General features: G+C 39.1%; 1 protein-coding gene across 1 annotated transcript in view; it reads left to right on the top strand.

Moving 5' to 3' along the window:
* Nucleotides 1-243: 243 nt before the first annotated feature.
* Nucleotides 244-13,891, top strand: part of LOC114563682 (polycystic kidney disease protein 1-like 2) — a 48,185-nt gene continuing 34,537 nt past the window's right edge. The window contains exons 1-7 of the mRNA XM_028590477.1: nucleotides 244-562; nucleotides 2,594-2,752; nucleotides 2,858-3,046; nucleotides 5,345-5,455; nucleotides 6,976-7,123; nucleotides 9,134-9,363; nucleotides 9,487-9,677. Coding sequence (XP_028446278.1) covers nucleotides 244-562; nucleotides 2,594-2,752; nucleotides 2,858-3,046; nucleotides 5,345-5,455; nucleotides 6,976-7,123; nucleotides 9,134-9,363; nucleotides 9,487-9,677 — 1,347 coding nt within the window. The remainder of the gene's footprint in view (nucleotides 563-2,593; nucleotides 2,753-2,857; nucleotides 3,047-5,344; nucleotides 5,456-6,975; nucleotides 7,124-9,133; nucleotides 9,364-9,486; nucleotides 9,678-13,891) is intronic.

The following is a 13,891-nucleotide window of genomic DNA, read 5'->3' as shown; positions in this document are numbered from 1 at the left end:
AGCTAATGCATTTCAGTGGTTATTGAGAGAGATGGCTGTAAGGTAAACAATGTTCCACTGAACCCAGAACAAAGTGTGTAAGAGAGGCTCATGTCAGACCCATTTAAAAGCAGGACGTGACCAGGGGCGTGTATGAAAACGTTAGACGAAAGGGGGAAACAGTGTAACTTTTACCACTGCACTGATAGCACCAAGAAGTTGAAAAGCGTGACATTTTGGTTTTTGAAGTAAAAACAAAAAAGGATGGGCTGGACAATTGTGCACCTGCTGATCCCAATGACACTCAGCTGTCTGTCTTGCGCTGAAGATAAGACAAAGGTTCCCGTTTCCTGTCCAGACTTCCAGAAGGCCTTTGGAGGCTCCTGCTACGAGTTTGTGGATCTCCAGCATACTTTTTACAGTGCGGAGGCTTGGTGTGAGCAGCGTGGTGGACACCTTGCATTTATCCCAGATGAAGAAACTCAATATTTCCTTAAAAGATTCTTGGATCCCAAGAAGGATGTGTGGCTTGGAGTTGCACCCTCTGCCTCTCCAAACCTGCAATATTCTCCAATTGTTGAAGGTAAGAAGGCAGTATTGTGTATTATAGACAGCTTCTGCGCTAAATTACAAACTGTGAAAATCTTTTTTTGTTCTGAATTGTAAGCCCTCACACATTTGACTCAATCCATCAAATGCTACAAATTAGCACCCCATTGAAGAGAATGTATACATTGCTGATTAATATTGCTGATAGCAATAGTCTTTTAAATGATGGCAATTTGGTGCAATTGTGTCCAATTTGTTCTCAGTTTGGTCTGATGATCTTTTTCGCTCCTCCTTTAAACCTCACCACTACATTTAACTACACTGCCGCCTTTGGATCCTTGTCTTTTATCTCAACTCCCTTCCTCTCCGTTCCACCAATATCTTTCTTCTTTCTCATATAGCTACCACCCGCCTGGCCCTAACCCCTGTCCCTGCTTTCCCCAACTCCTTCCTATTGCACCTCTCTATTGTGCAATACATGAGTCTTGATCACAGCATGATTTAATGGGAAATGTCCAATCTGGGTAGTACTGCACACCCTCCCCCTTATATTGCAGATATATTGTTTCCAGAGGTACTTTGTTGTACCTTTGTTTAAGGTACATTTTTGATCCTCAAAGGTATAATAGTGTCCCTTTTTAGAAGGTAAAAACACGTAAGACTAAAGGTTACAATAATGTACTTTTTGAGGGTACCACCCCAGTGACAAGCTTTTGTTCCTTAAAGGTACTGTTTTGTACTTTTTTTTTCTGAGTGTAGGTTCTCTTTCTTCTGTGCGTGTGGGTGGAGGTAGGGGGAGTTTTGTGTGTGTGTTATTGAATGTTACCTGTAGTTGATCGCATTTGTATGAGACAATTGTATGTTTGTTGTGTGTTTATGTACATTTACATTTTTTTTTTCTTTCGGCTGCCCAAGACAAATTAATCCTATAGAAGACAATAAAAGTGTATCTTATATTATTCTGTTAGTCACTGGCCTCCGTACTGTTGCCATCACTCTCTCCCTGCCCTCCTGTTGTTCTGCAACAGTAGGGAACACAGTGCCAGTGCACAGTATACTGGACCTATACAGGCTGTTACAGTATTTCCCCACTCTGCCTACCCTAAAAAAGCAAACTATACAGATAAACTTAAGTTCAAAATCCAAACGTTTGACATAGAGAAACAAAGACTCCCAACCTAAAAATCTGAGGATAAAGGTGACCATATAAAATGGCTGGTCAGACCATTGTTGAAGCAAAGGGGTAACACAAAGCCAAACACTCCCACTAAACTACAAATTAAACAAAACAGGACAATTATTTTCAAATTAAATATTAAAAACAAAAGGGCCAACAAAGTAATATAGTCCAAAGAAATAAATTAAACCTCTAAACTAGAAATTATAATGTTTGTGCAACGTGCATTAGGTCAAAAGGTCTACAAACTCAATGAGGAGAAAATGAACTTTTAAGTGACCTATAGAAGGCGCGTGCAGGAGAATTACCAAAATTTAAATCATTTAAATGCCCGTGATCATTGTTATGAAGAACCATGTCACCTAATGCAACGATGTTGCTCATATCCATGTTTTAATAGTTTTTGGACGACAATGGAAATGAAGCTGGTAGAGTGGCCTTTAAGGGTCAGGGGTATACTTGTACTGCCCTTGAAAACTGTAGTAAAAACTGAATTCTACCAAAAAAACAGAAACTTCATTGATATAATGTTGGTGAAAATATTACATATTCTCTCTCTCTCTCTCTCTCTCTCTCTCTCTCTCTCTCTCTCTCTCTCTCTCTTTTTTTTTGATCTAGGCTTCTGCCTGTTAAAAAGATTTTTTTTTCTCGCTACTTTGAAGAATCTAAAATATAAGACATGTTTTCAGTTATTACATACTTTTTTGTTAAGTACATAATTCCACATGTGTTCATTCATAGTTTTGATGCCTTCAGTGAGAATCTACAATGTAAATAGTCATGAAAATAAAAAAACACATTGAATGAGGTGTGTCCAAACTTGTGGCCTGTACTGTATATATATATATATATATATATATATATATATATGGTTTGTTCCTTTCTTAGGTGCTCTCTCTTGGCTGGATGGTTCACATATCACCTATTCAAACTGGGTGAGCAGCCCGCAGCTAGGAGCAGCCTGTGGACACATACTGAAAGACTCTGGCTTCCAATGGGAAGCCACAAGAGACTGCAACCAAAAACGGCACTTTATCTGCCAGTTTGGTATGTATTCTGCCTCAAACTTTGAAAAACAACAACATACTGAATTACTCTATGATGATGATGATGATAAATCACCACTTTGTATTGCTATTGTCTTCTTCCCAGACTCTGGGAGATCCATTGTGTGTGCAGGCCGTAACGCCACTCTGCAGTGTGGTTCTCATCAAGTCCTAATGATAGATGTCGGCTTCTATGGTCGTGAGAACATCCATTACTGTCGAACCACGCCCTCCCCACCATCAACATCCACAGAACAACAGTGTGGCTGGGTGGATGTTGTTGCATCATTAACAGGTACATGGTCAAATAGTTTATCTGTTATATGCAATAAAAACACAATGATAATTGACGATAATTGATGTTTGATATGTTTGATTTGTTATACAATTACCTAATCCAGAGCTTTTAAAGGATCTGATCTCCAAAATAACCTCTCTTAGCTTTCTCTCTTTTTATCTGCTGAACTCAATAGGGAAACAAGTCAGAATAGGAAAACAAACAATCATGCCTCATTAAAAAGGTTCTGCATGGCTGAAAATTCTGATGAAACCCTATCCACTTTTGATGTAAGTGATTGCCGGATATCACAAACCACACACTGTCTCACTGTAGACCATTGTTTGCCCATTAGGGCATTTATGGAAGGAAAAACACACAATAAAAGCTTCATAGCTCAATAGGCTTTTAAGATAAATCAATAATGTCCATCCAAAGAGTAAATATTGACTCATGCATTTAGCTGATGGCAAAAGCAGACTATCTATTCATTCATTTTCCGAGCTTGTTCATCCTGCTATATAGGGTCGTGTGGAATTGCAACCTTTCCCAGCATGCATAGGAGGTAAGAGGAGTGTACATGCTGTACAAGTCATAAGTCTATCACAGTGCTAACTCACATAGAAAGTCCCATTTTAAATTCAAGCCTCGGTCCGGATTGTCTATGACCACCTCTGAGAGGCCCTTTAGACAGAGCTTCTAATGCTGTTGTTTTACACTTGCTTTTTGGATTACTCTTCACAGAGGGCTCAGCCTCTCTAAAGTCCTATAGATAAAATGAGGGGATGGACACTGTAAATGTATCATGAGTGTTTATTTCTTGTTACATCTTCTAAGTGAATGTTTAGGCTATTCCTTCAGTATTTTCAAAAGGACTTTTGGGGTTCTTTGACATGAATAACTAAGCCCTTTGAACATATGTGCAGACACATATACGCAGACACTCTGGCTTAGGAGCATCTGGGCCCAGGAGGCCCGTTTGGAAACCCAGCCCTGGGGTTTCCTAGTGACTCACTATCAGTGAGATGAGCGAGCACACGGGGGGTAGAAGATGAAGAATGGCTGAAAGCGCATGAGAAGATCAACATGTGGAGTTGTTATGTGCCTCCAACTGCATGAACATACAACTTGTTCATTATCCCAAGAAGGAGACCTCCTTGTTAGCTCAGAGAGTATCATTTTTTGAGCTTAAGTGATCCAATCGATTTTATGAAGGCTGTGGATAGTTTTGCACTGCAGGAATAAATGCTGTTGGACATCTCACACTGTTACTGTGTGTCTGTGGTAAATGAAGAGTGCAGACATTTGTCAGGCTCTCTGATCAATACTTAGCTGTTTGACATATATTTAGATTTTCGGTGAGCGACTCAACGACAGCTGATAGAGGTGAGAGGCAGACTGATGGCTTTGGATGTAAAATGCATCACATTGTAATGCTTATTTAAACTGATGTTCAGAGTCTTTCCAGTGAGGCTAATAAATACTACTTTTTAAAAGTTGAATTTAAGAAGATATGTGAAAATCGAGAAAACTCTCTTAGACCTTAGAGGGTTAAAGCTAAGTAGGCCTATCTGGTATATTCTGAGTAAGCAACTATACATGCTTGTGTTATGAATATAATATTCATAACATAAATAGCCGCGGCCCTCTTGTGCAGCAGTCAAATAGCAGGAATCGAATGCTGTGTCAAAGCATTCAATTCTCAAACAATGGCACACTAGCAATAAGTGCACAAGAGAGTTTTTCAGAAATGTTCAAATCCGCATGTCAAATGGCCTCTTTCACTGCCATTGCCAGGAGAACAGCCGGTTGTTTGATTGACTTTTTCCCCATCCGCATTCCGCGAAGACCCGCCCTACTCTGTCTCTAATTGGCTAGTACTCATTGCCTTTTTCACAGAATGTGACGCAAAGGGGAAAAAAATAACACAGTAGATGATGGCAGACTTAATGCTGATATGGCACACTGATTAACATGAACATTTTAAAATGGCACTTTATATTAAGAAGGTTGCCGACCCCTGTATTAGAGCAACTGAACATTAGCAGTCCAATTGCAGTGTGGGTGTTGCTAAATGTAAAGTGCTTTGTTTTGTGCTCATGTTAGAAGCACCACACAAGTGCCTTCTATTTATGATGATAATGTTAAGAGTTGTTATGTGTAGGATCATTAGTTGAGTTGTTGTGAGAGCACAGTCCTTTCTCACTGGCCCCCTAGTACTGCTAAATATGAAGTAGTAAGTCGTTAAATGTCCCATAATGTCATTTTCATTGGTATTGTAGTTAGCTGTTATTATGTTCTCTGTGTGTTTCCCAGCTCACTGCCACGGCCGTCAGGTCTGCCAGATTGCTGAAGTTGTGGACTCCGTTGGTGACCCCTGTCCTCAGCTGGGGAGCTACCTGTCTGTGGACTACCACTGCAAAGATGGTAAGTCACAGTCATTCCAAGCAATCATAAATGTTCCAAGTAAAGGGGAAATCACACGTTCTACATCCAGCAGGTCTGATTGTTTCTCATCCCACCCTTCATTCAAAAGTGGACCATTGTTTTATCAATAAAATCATTTTTTTTTCATCAATACTGTGTGTCGAATAATTGATTTATTTATTTTATAATGTAGAGCGAGCAAGGTCAATATTGTGAATTGAACCCCTTCAGGTGGCATGGTGCAGCAACCCTGGGTTCTAATTTGCAATAATGAACCGCTAGTTCTACATTATCTCTTACATATTATTTCACACTAGTATTATTGTAGACATATATTAGTGTATAACACACATTTTGCTATTGTTTATCTACTGTTTGAGACACACTTGTTGTGGTTTTGGACATTTCTGTTGCCTGTTATTGTAATTTTGTATGTTTCCTGTTTTGTATATTGTTTCTGTGGCCTGTGTGTATTTTGTTGTGTATATTTCTGTTCCCTGCTGTGTTTATTTCTGTTTCCTGTTTTACTTTGTCTGTTTTCTGTCTTGTCATGTCTAGTTTTACTTCCTGTGTTTTCCCCGCCTGTGTGATTGTCTGATGTGCTCCACCTGTTCCCCAGCCCTGGTGTCACCTGTCTTGTGTTTTCTCGTTACCTAGTTTATTTAGTCCGTGTTTCCTTTGTCTGTTGTCAGATCGTTTTGTGTCTGTCTGTGTTCGTGCCCTGTCAGTTTCTGTGCTTGCCTGTTCCTGTTGTGTCTCCCCCCCGTCCGTTCTGGTCAGTCTCTGTGCTCCCTGTATTTCCCTGTTTTTTGGACTTCCTTGGTTTTTTTGGATACCTTTTGTCTTATTTTTGGAATTGGTTTTTGCCTGTCGTTACTCCCAGGACTCCCTTGGTTGATTTTTGTGTTTTTCAAATAAATCCTCAACGCCAACTTTCTTCTGCCTGCCTCTCTCTGCATTTGGGTCCTTTAATCCCCTACATGTTACAACATTTCTACAAGTCAAATCCTAAATGACGCAAATGCAAAGATTAAACCTTGCACATTCCATTTTGTCTTGTGTTCTGAATGGGAATTCAAAAAGTTCAACAGGAAAAGTATTAAGTGAAATTTTACAGTTCAAGGTGTTTTCAATGTTTGGTGAACTTCAATAGTTCAATAAATGCAACATCTTTCCAAAAGTCAATGAGTAATCGTGCCATCGAGCAGCCATACTGCCCATTAATGAAGATATTTGTTATGCAGTTTTTGCTCTCCCAACATTTATAAATGTGCTTATTTAGATCAGGTAAATACCCCCCCCTCGTAAGTTCAGTTTTTGAACCTCTGTATTTTCTAAAACCCAGTGTACGGCCATGCAAAGAGAGTGGTGATTTTACATTTTCTTTTATTAAATCTGTTTAATTCATCATTATACCGGGCCTCTCTGCTGTCTGCTGAGATGATGAGGATCTGTGCTTGTCTGTTTTGTTGGAAGCCCAGTTTGTTAGAGACACTTTGGTTTACATTATCTCCCCCCAGGACTCACACTGTCAGTGAGCACAGTGGCTGCTGTTTTTGAAATCATCACCATTAGCGTGAAGTGGCTCCTCCATTTGCCACAGGGAAACCTTAGCTGCATGCTGAGTACCGGAGATGGCCATGTTATTTATCTGCATAGTCCAGAGGGGTGAGTAATAACTTTTACAGACTCAACTGAGACTGACTAAGTGGGTTTAAAAATAAATTCTACTACTCAGCTTGTGAAAACCATGGAATAATGCATTCTGTGGCTTTGGAGCAGCATTGCCAAGTTTGAGAGAATAAACCTGATGATGTGATGATTTGGCTTGAGACAAATTTATAACCGGTGGAATGTGTTACAAATTGTAGGGGAAGAGGTTGAAAAACATACAGTAGGCATTAACAGTCAAGGAAGGCATAACCAAAGATACTGAGTTGCATTGTGAGAAATGTAGCATCCAAAGATTTTGGAGCTCCCAACGTCGGACTAAAAGTTAGGATATAAATCTTGCTAGGATTTTTTTTTTTTTTTTAAATCTGACTCCCAAAGGTCCCCCAACTTTATGGTGTATGGAGCAATAATACATTGTTTGGATACCCCTAGTCTGGCACTGCCAGACCCTCCTCAACAGCGCTGTAAAGGAAGGTCTGGTGAGTCTACACAGCATTCCAGGGTGGGAGAAAAATGTGCTCTGCTTTATTGCCATTTCTTTAAACCAATCACAATGGTCATGGGCGGATGGAGCAACAGTGCCTCTGCACTGATCTGTGGATCATGTGTACGTTCAGTGGTTGTTTTAGTCGTGCAACAGAAAACTCAGATTGGACAGATAGTCTAGCTAGCTGGATTTACCCAGCAGAGATCTGAGGAGCAGTTAAAGTGATGATTCTGAGTAATTTCACCCTAGGGTCCTTTGCACCATGACCTCGAGCCAAACACCCCCCCAGAAGCTTTTTTTCACCTGGGTCGAACATTGGGAGAGTTAGCGTAGAGTAGCGTTATCAGCAAATAGCTTAGCGCAGGGGCTAACAGCAGGGATCCACGTTTGTATCTCGTAAATTACCCCACTAATAATGCCCAAAATGATACCAAACTTCTACACTAGTACAAATAGATTATGTACTCATAAAACAATGGATTGGAAAGTTTGTAAGTACACCAGGAGTTTATGTAAATAACACTTTCCTGTTGACTTCTGCTCTCTGCTGTTGCTGCTGCTGCTACTGTTACCGGTAGTAAGAGCGCTTAGGGACATCTACAAATTACAACACCGAAAAGAGATACAAAAAAAAATGTCTCCAAACTTACCTCAATTATTACTTGTCTCCTGCTAGTTATACTACAGCTCTTACTTTAAAAAAAAAGTTAAATTAATAACTATTTTTGTTGTATCTCTTTTCGGTGTTGTAATTTGTAGACGGCCCTAAGCACTTGTGCTCAGGTAGCAGCAGCAGCTAGCAGAAGAGAGCAGGCAAGTGTTCATACACTTCTGGTGTACTTACAAACTTTCCAATCCATTGTTCTATGAGTGCATAACCTATTTGTACTAGTGTAGAAGTTTGGTATCATTTTGGGCATTATTAGTGGGGTAACTTACGAGATACAAACGTGGGTCCATTAGCCCCTGTGCTAAGCTATTCAGCTGATAACGCTAACTCTCCCAATGTTCGACCCAGGTGAAAAAAGCTTCTGGGGGGGTGTTTGGCTCGAGGTCATGATGCAAAGGACCCTAGGGTGAAATTACCCCGAACCATCACTTTAACCATAGTCCTCATAAATCCACCGGAGTTTAAAATTACAACACAAAGAAAGCCCGGCCATCTGACCGAAAAGAGGGACATCCGGCAGAATTTCCGGCGGCACCTGAGCAAGTGGGTTAATATTTGTTGGAATGAAATTTAATCGATAAAGTTCTATTAAATGATATCAATAAGTCAGAAACAGTATATTATCTTAAAGACGCCTATATCGTCAACCCATACTGCCATGAAATTAGACCAAAGTATTTAATTATTCATGTGAGTACTGTATATCTCCACTTCTTGCGGTAAGAAAATGACTGATTAGACTGATTTGTGTGTGACCTATGTAACCTGAATTACTTTTTTTTTCTCCAGAAAGCAATAGGAACATACTGATACACTGCTAACTGTTTCTATGTGTGCTTTTTCTCAGGCTGGAGAGAAGCGAGGTACACAGATATACTTATCCAAGCACATTTGTTGTGGCAGTTGAATGCACCAGCAGAGACATATACATTAGAGCTCAAAACATAATAACCATTGAAGAGCCCATAACAGTGTTTGGTGCCATCAGGTGCTATGCTAGGAAACGGTCTTTTCATGCAACAAACTGCAAAGTCCTTTACAGGGAGCCATTTCAAATTCAAATGGAGGTAAAAGCAGGTAGGTGCCATAATGACCATAATATACCATGATTTTGTGTCCAGATTTTGGTGTTGTATTTTATTTGTATTTTCTTTTCATCTTTTAAACGTATTTCTTTTTTGCTCTCTTTTCTTTCTGCAGGTACAAATGTGACCTACCGAATCCAGAGCGATGAAACGTTGTTGTCAAACGTATCTGTGTTCAGAGGAAATGTTCCCCAGAACATCACAGTGACTCCAGAAATGATGAAGCAGCTAGGGCCTGGCTGCCACCAGCTGACCCTTTATGCATCTAACACGGTCACGTTCCCTGAAATGTCCGCAGGCCTGCAGGTAAATTAACATCAATCAAGTCAACATATCACAATACCAACACAATAACAAGTAACATGATGCATCAACCCTTCATCTTTTTGTTTTGGTTGTGACAGTTTAATTAAGGAGTTGATTGAAGGCCTCTCTAAATTTGAAATTAAATTCAACCTTTAATTATAGCATCCCTAATTAGTGGCATATCTGTAAACACCAGAACACAGTGGAAGCATCACTCCTCTGAATTTCATCCAAAATCAGCAACCTGTCGTATCACCTCTGTTAAAATATGTTTGATTGCCGTTAGGCTAATCAGTCTTATACTTTTAAACACAGGAGCATGGTGTGAATAATCAATCTAAGTTGGTCTTCAGACTTGTGTAATGCTGCCTGAGTGCAATGTGAAACAGATTGAATGAGGGCCAAACACCACCCATTTTGATTGTCTTGACTACCAGGGCTTTTGCTCATGGCAGTGTTGCTATAAAAGGCATCTAAAGTTTTACAGCGTAGTCACAGTTTTAATAGTGATTGGCATTCTTCTTTACCACATTTATGCCTTTTCAAACCTACAGTATCTCAGAAAAAAGGAAACCGCCATAAGGAGAAATTGTCTTTACATGAATACTGAAGACACTACAAAATCAAATGAACATTATATGAACCCCGTAAAGTTACATACTGGAGGGATTGTTATTATTACTCATGAATATATATATATAATATTTATTAATAGGTTACCATTTCATAGGTTATTTTGCAGACACAAATGTATCTGGGGTTGCCAGGTTGTGAGTCCTCAACCTTCAATACACTGCGGTAAAAGATGAAAACTCTAGAGCATCAAATAATTATTTAATAAAAACATACTAACTTTTGTAACTGAAGACCTTGATGGTTTATTATAACGTGAGCAACACGTTAGCAGAGCAGCAGCAGTGATCCATGCACGTCTAAGATGCATTCAGGCGCAGTATTACAGTTTTCTTCAACTGTTTACACACATTTTCTGAAAGCATACCTCATATTCTCAGAACTTGCACACAAATCCAGAAACACACAAAAGGCTAAACACCACAAAATCTCCTGCAAAATGAAACTCTGCCTTCAAAACAATGTGATGTAATTTCAAAATGTCATTTTGTGTTCAAATTACACACACACCATCATATGAATAGACATTTCCAAAAACCAATTGAACACTAATGTGCTCAGTGTAAAACACTGTTATAAATGGCTCATGGCAAATCCAGCTAAAAAGCTTCCACAGCTTCTGCAGATGCATATTCCACAGCTTGCAGAAAAGGTATACTGTACATGTACAGTATGGGGATTGCGGTCATTACTGTGAACCTGCTCAAGTTTGGTTGTACTCTCTGCCCAGCTTCTCTCATTGTTAGACCAAAGTGGCCCGAATCTCATCAGAGATTATGACTCATATTGCTCTTCCTATTTCTCGTCCTCCTTCCTCTTTCTGTACGCACACTTCTCTTGCCTCTCTCTCCTCTGTTGGCCAAAACGGAGTACCTCACCTGTTACTGCTAAAGCTCTAATTGCTAATTGAATAATGTTGCATCATGTGTTTGCCAATGTGAGGAGTCAGAGTGGATAGTAGCATGTTGTGTATTGCATGTGAACACAAGATATTTTAGTTAAGAAGATCATGCCAAAGTGTGTGTAGTGTAAAATTGGTTAAGGGGGTTAGTAGATGAGTTTAGGTTTCTGGTCATTGTATCTCAGGTATAAGTATTAGTGTGTAAACAAAAGAAGAAAACCTGTAAGTTAATATTAGATAATAGATCACCTGCTTTTTAGCAGCACCCAGAGCCAATGGCAAGTTTATGAATGGGAAGTTGATGGGAATTTCATGTTTCTCTGTTTTGTAACTCTTCATATTCTGCAGATGTGTGTGTTGGAGAAAGTAGCCGGGCTTCATGCCTCTGTGTTGACAGAGATAAATGATTGTCTAGACTCTTCAGATATTACACTTGGTGTTTCCCTTGAACGGGGAGCACCTGTGCTGCTTCTCTTTTCTCTGACTGGAGACCACAGCTCATACTCTGAGACCAGAGAAATGAATACAAGCAAGGACATTTTTCATATTGGACACCAAGTTCAAGGTATGGAAGACAAAAACGGGGACCACATTTGAAGCAAAATGCCCCTGTGACTTAATGACTTGCGAAACACTTAACCATCAACAATCTGATTTAAAGACCATTTAATCTCCTCATGTTTCAGCAGTTTATATGTGCAGATTTTATTGAAATTATTGGAATATTCTTTGTTTTCACGAGTGAATGTTTTGCCACAGGATCTATGCAAGTGAAACTCAGAGCATGGAACGCATTCTCCTCTTTGGAAGTAGATGTGGATACGTTTGATATCTGTGGCAAGGATTTAGCCGTTAAACTAAATGGACAAAATTATCATTTGTTGACAAAGGTAAAATGTTTTTCTCTTTTACCTTCAACAGTTTTATATTTAAGGTGAAGAATACTTACCCCCAGGAGCTCTCCTAATTCTTTTCATAATTTGTATGCTTTTCTTATGTATACTGCATTATTTGCAAGTCCTTTTGTTAATTTTCTTTTTCAGAGAAAGAAACATCTTAGAGTCATTAGGTCTGCTATGACGGCCATTGCAGCACCTTCATATACAATACCTGCCAAAAATCTAACTATCACTCTTTCAATAAGCGATGCATTGAAAGTAACTGACACCAAAAAACGATACGAGTGGACATGCAGTAAGAATTATTTTTTTTCTACTCTTTTTTTTAATTGAAAGATTAAGTATTACATGTTTGTTAGTTACATATTTATTTGCTAGAAGTGTCATAAAGTAACTTATGTTTAGTGTTGATTGTCTTAGGCCAGAACATTATATGTAAAGGAGTTTGCTAAACCCCACTACCCTAAGTTAGTGTTGCTACACCATATGTTAACGGTGGCAGATTTAAATTCTTAGTCATATTTTAAGGGCAGACACTACAGGTGAATGTGGAACATTTTTTAGATAACACCATGAAACTTCCCCCAGGTTGATTACTACGGTGGCCGAGAAGGGTCACAACACATACAAACGCCACAACAACTGCATATTCAGAAAACACCGCCAAATTCAGCAAAACACATGCAAACGCCGCCACAACAACTGCATATACAGAAAACACCTCCAAATTCAGAAAACACATACAAACGCCACAACAACTACATATTCAGAAAACACCTCCAAATTCAGAAAACACATACAAACGCCACAACAACTACATATTCAGAAAACACATACAAACGCCAAAACAACTACATATTCAGAAAACACCTACAAACGCCACAACAACTACATATTCAGAAAACACCACCAAATTCTGAAAACAACTTCGTCAAATTCATATCACGTAAGCTGCAAATATTCACAGCACGAGTAAATAGGGAAACGAACTGCAAGCTGCAAAGACGACAACGGAAATGTTTCCAGGGGGGCCATAATCAGTGACGGACCCGCATCCATCCGGGGTGCAAAATTACGAATCCAACTATGGCCATGGCGAAATAATAATTTAAATGTAAGTATATTTAGTGTGTCGTACATGTACTATCACCGTTAATGTTTTACATCAATGTAATGCTTAACGCTTCAATGCTGGTACAAATTGCTATAGTAATTAGGTAGATACACCCGAGCTAACGTTAAGCTATCGTTAACAATAGGCTGTTAGCTAGCTAGGTTGCTGTCTTTTTGTACCATTTGCGTTTTTAAAGTTTGTCCGGTGGCATTTTCATCTCTTTTATATAACGTTAGCCGAGATTTAGAAATGTGTGTTTATCAGTTGTAGCTGCATGATTTAAGGTAACGCTGCACCTTATTTACTTCACTATCAACGTTACATGAAGGCTAAAATATATGAGTAGTATCCCATGTAACAAGTATAACGTTGCATATAACGTTACGTTATGGAATTCATAATGGTAAACATATTTTTCTTGTGTTTGCTGTCTTTTAACAGGGACAAACGGAGGTGGTTGCTGATGATGGGAAAGCAAAAGACAAGCAGGGAGACAGAGGCCAAAGAGAGATGTTGAATAGCTAGATTATTTGCCATTCTGAAAATAAATGCATTAACTTAACTGGTTTGTCTTTGTCATTTCTATTTATAACTGAATAATTATATTCAGATGGTACCTGTTTCAATAACTTGTAAGGTATATAAGCTCTAAAAAGACATTAACGAA

The sequence above is a fragment of the Perca flavescens genome, chromosome 11, assembly GCF_004354835.1.
Source record: "Perca flavescens isolate YP-PL-M2 chromosome 11, PFLA_1.0, whole genome shotgun sequence".
Classification (NCBI taxonomy): Eukaryota; Metazoa; Chordata; class Actinopteri; order Perciformes; family Percidae; genus Perca; species Perca flavescens.
This window is presented reverse-complemented; position numbering and strand designations above follow the sequence as displayed.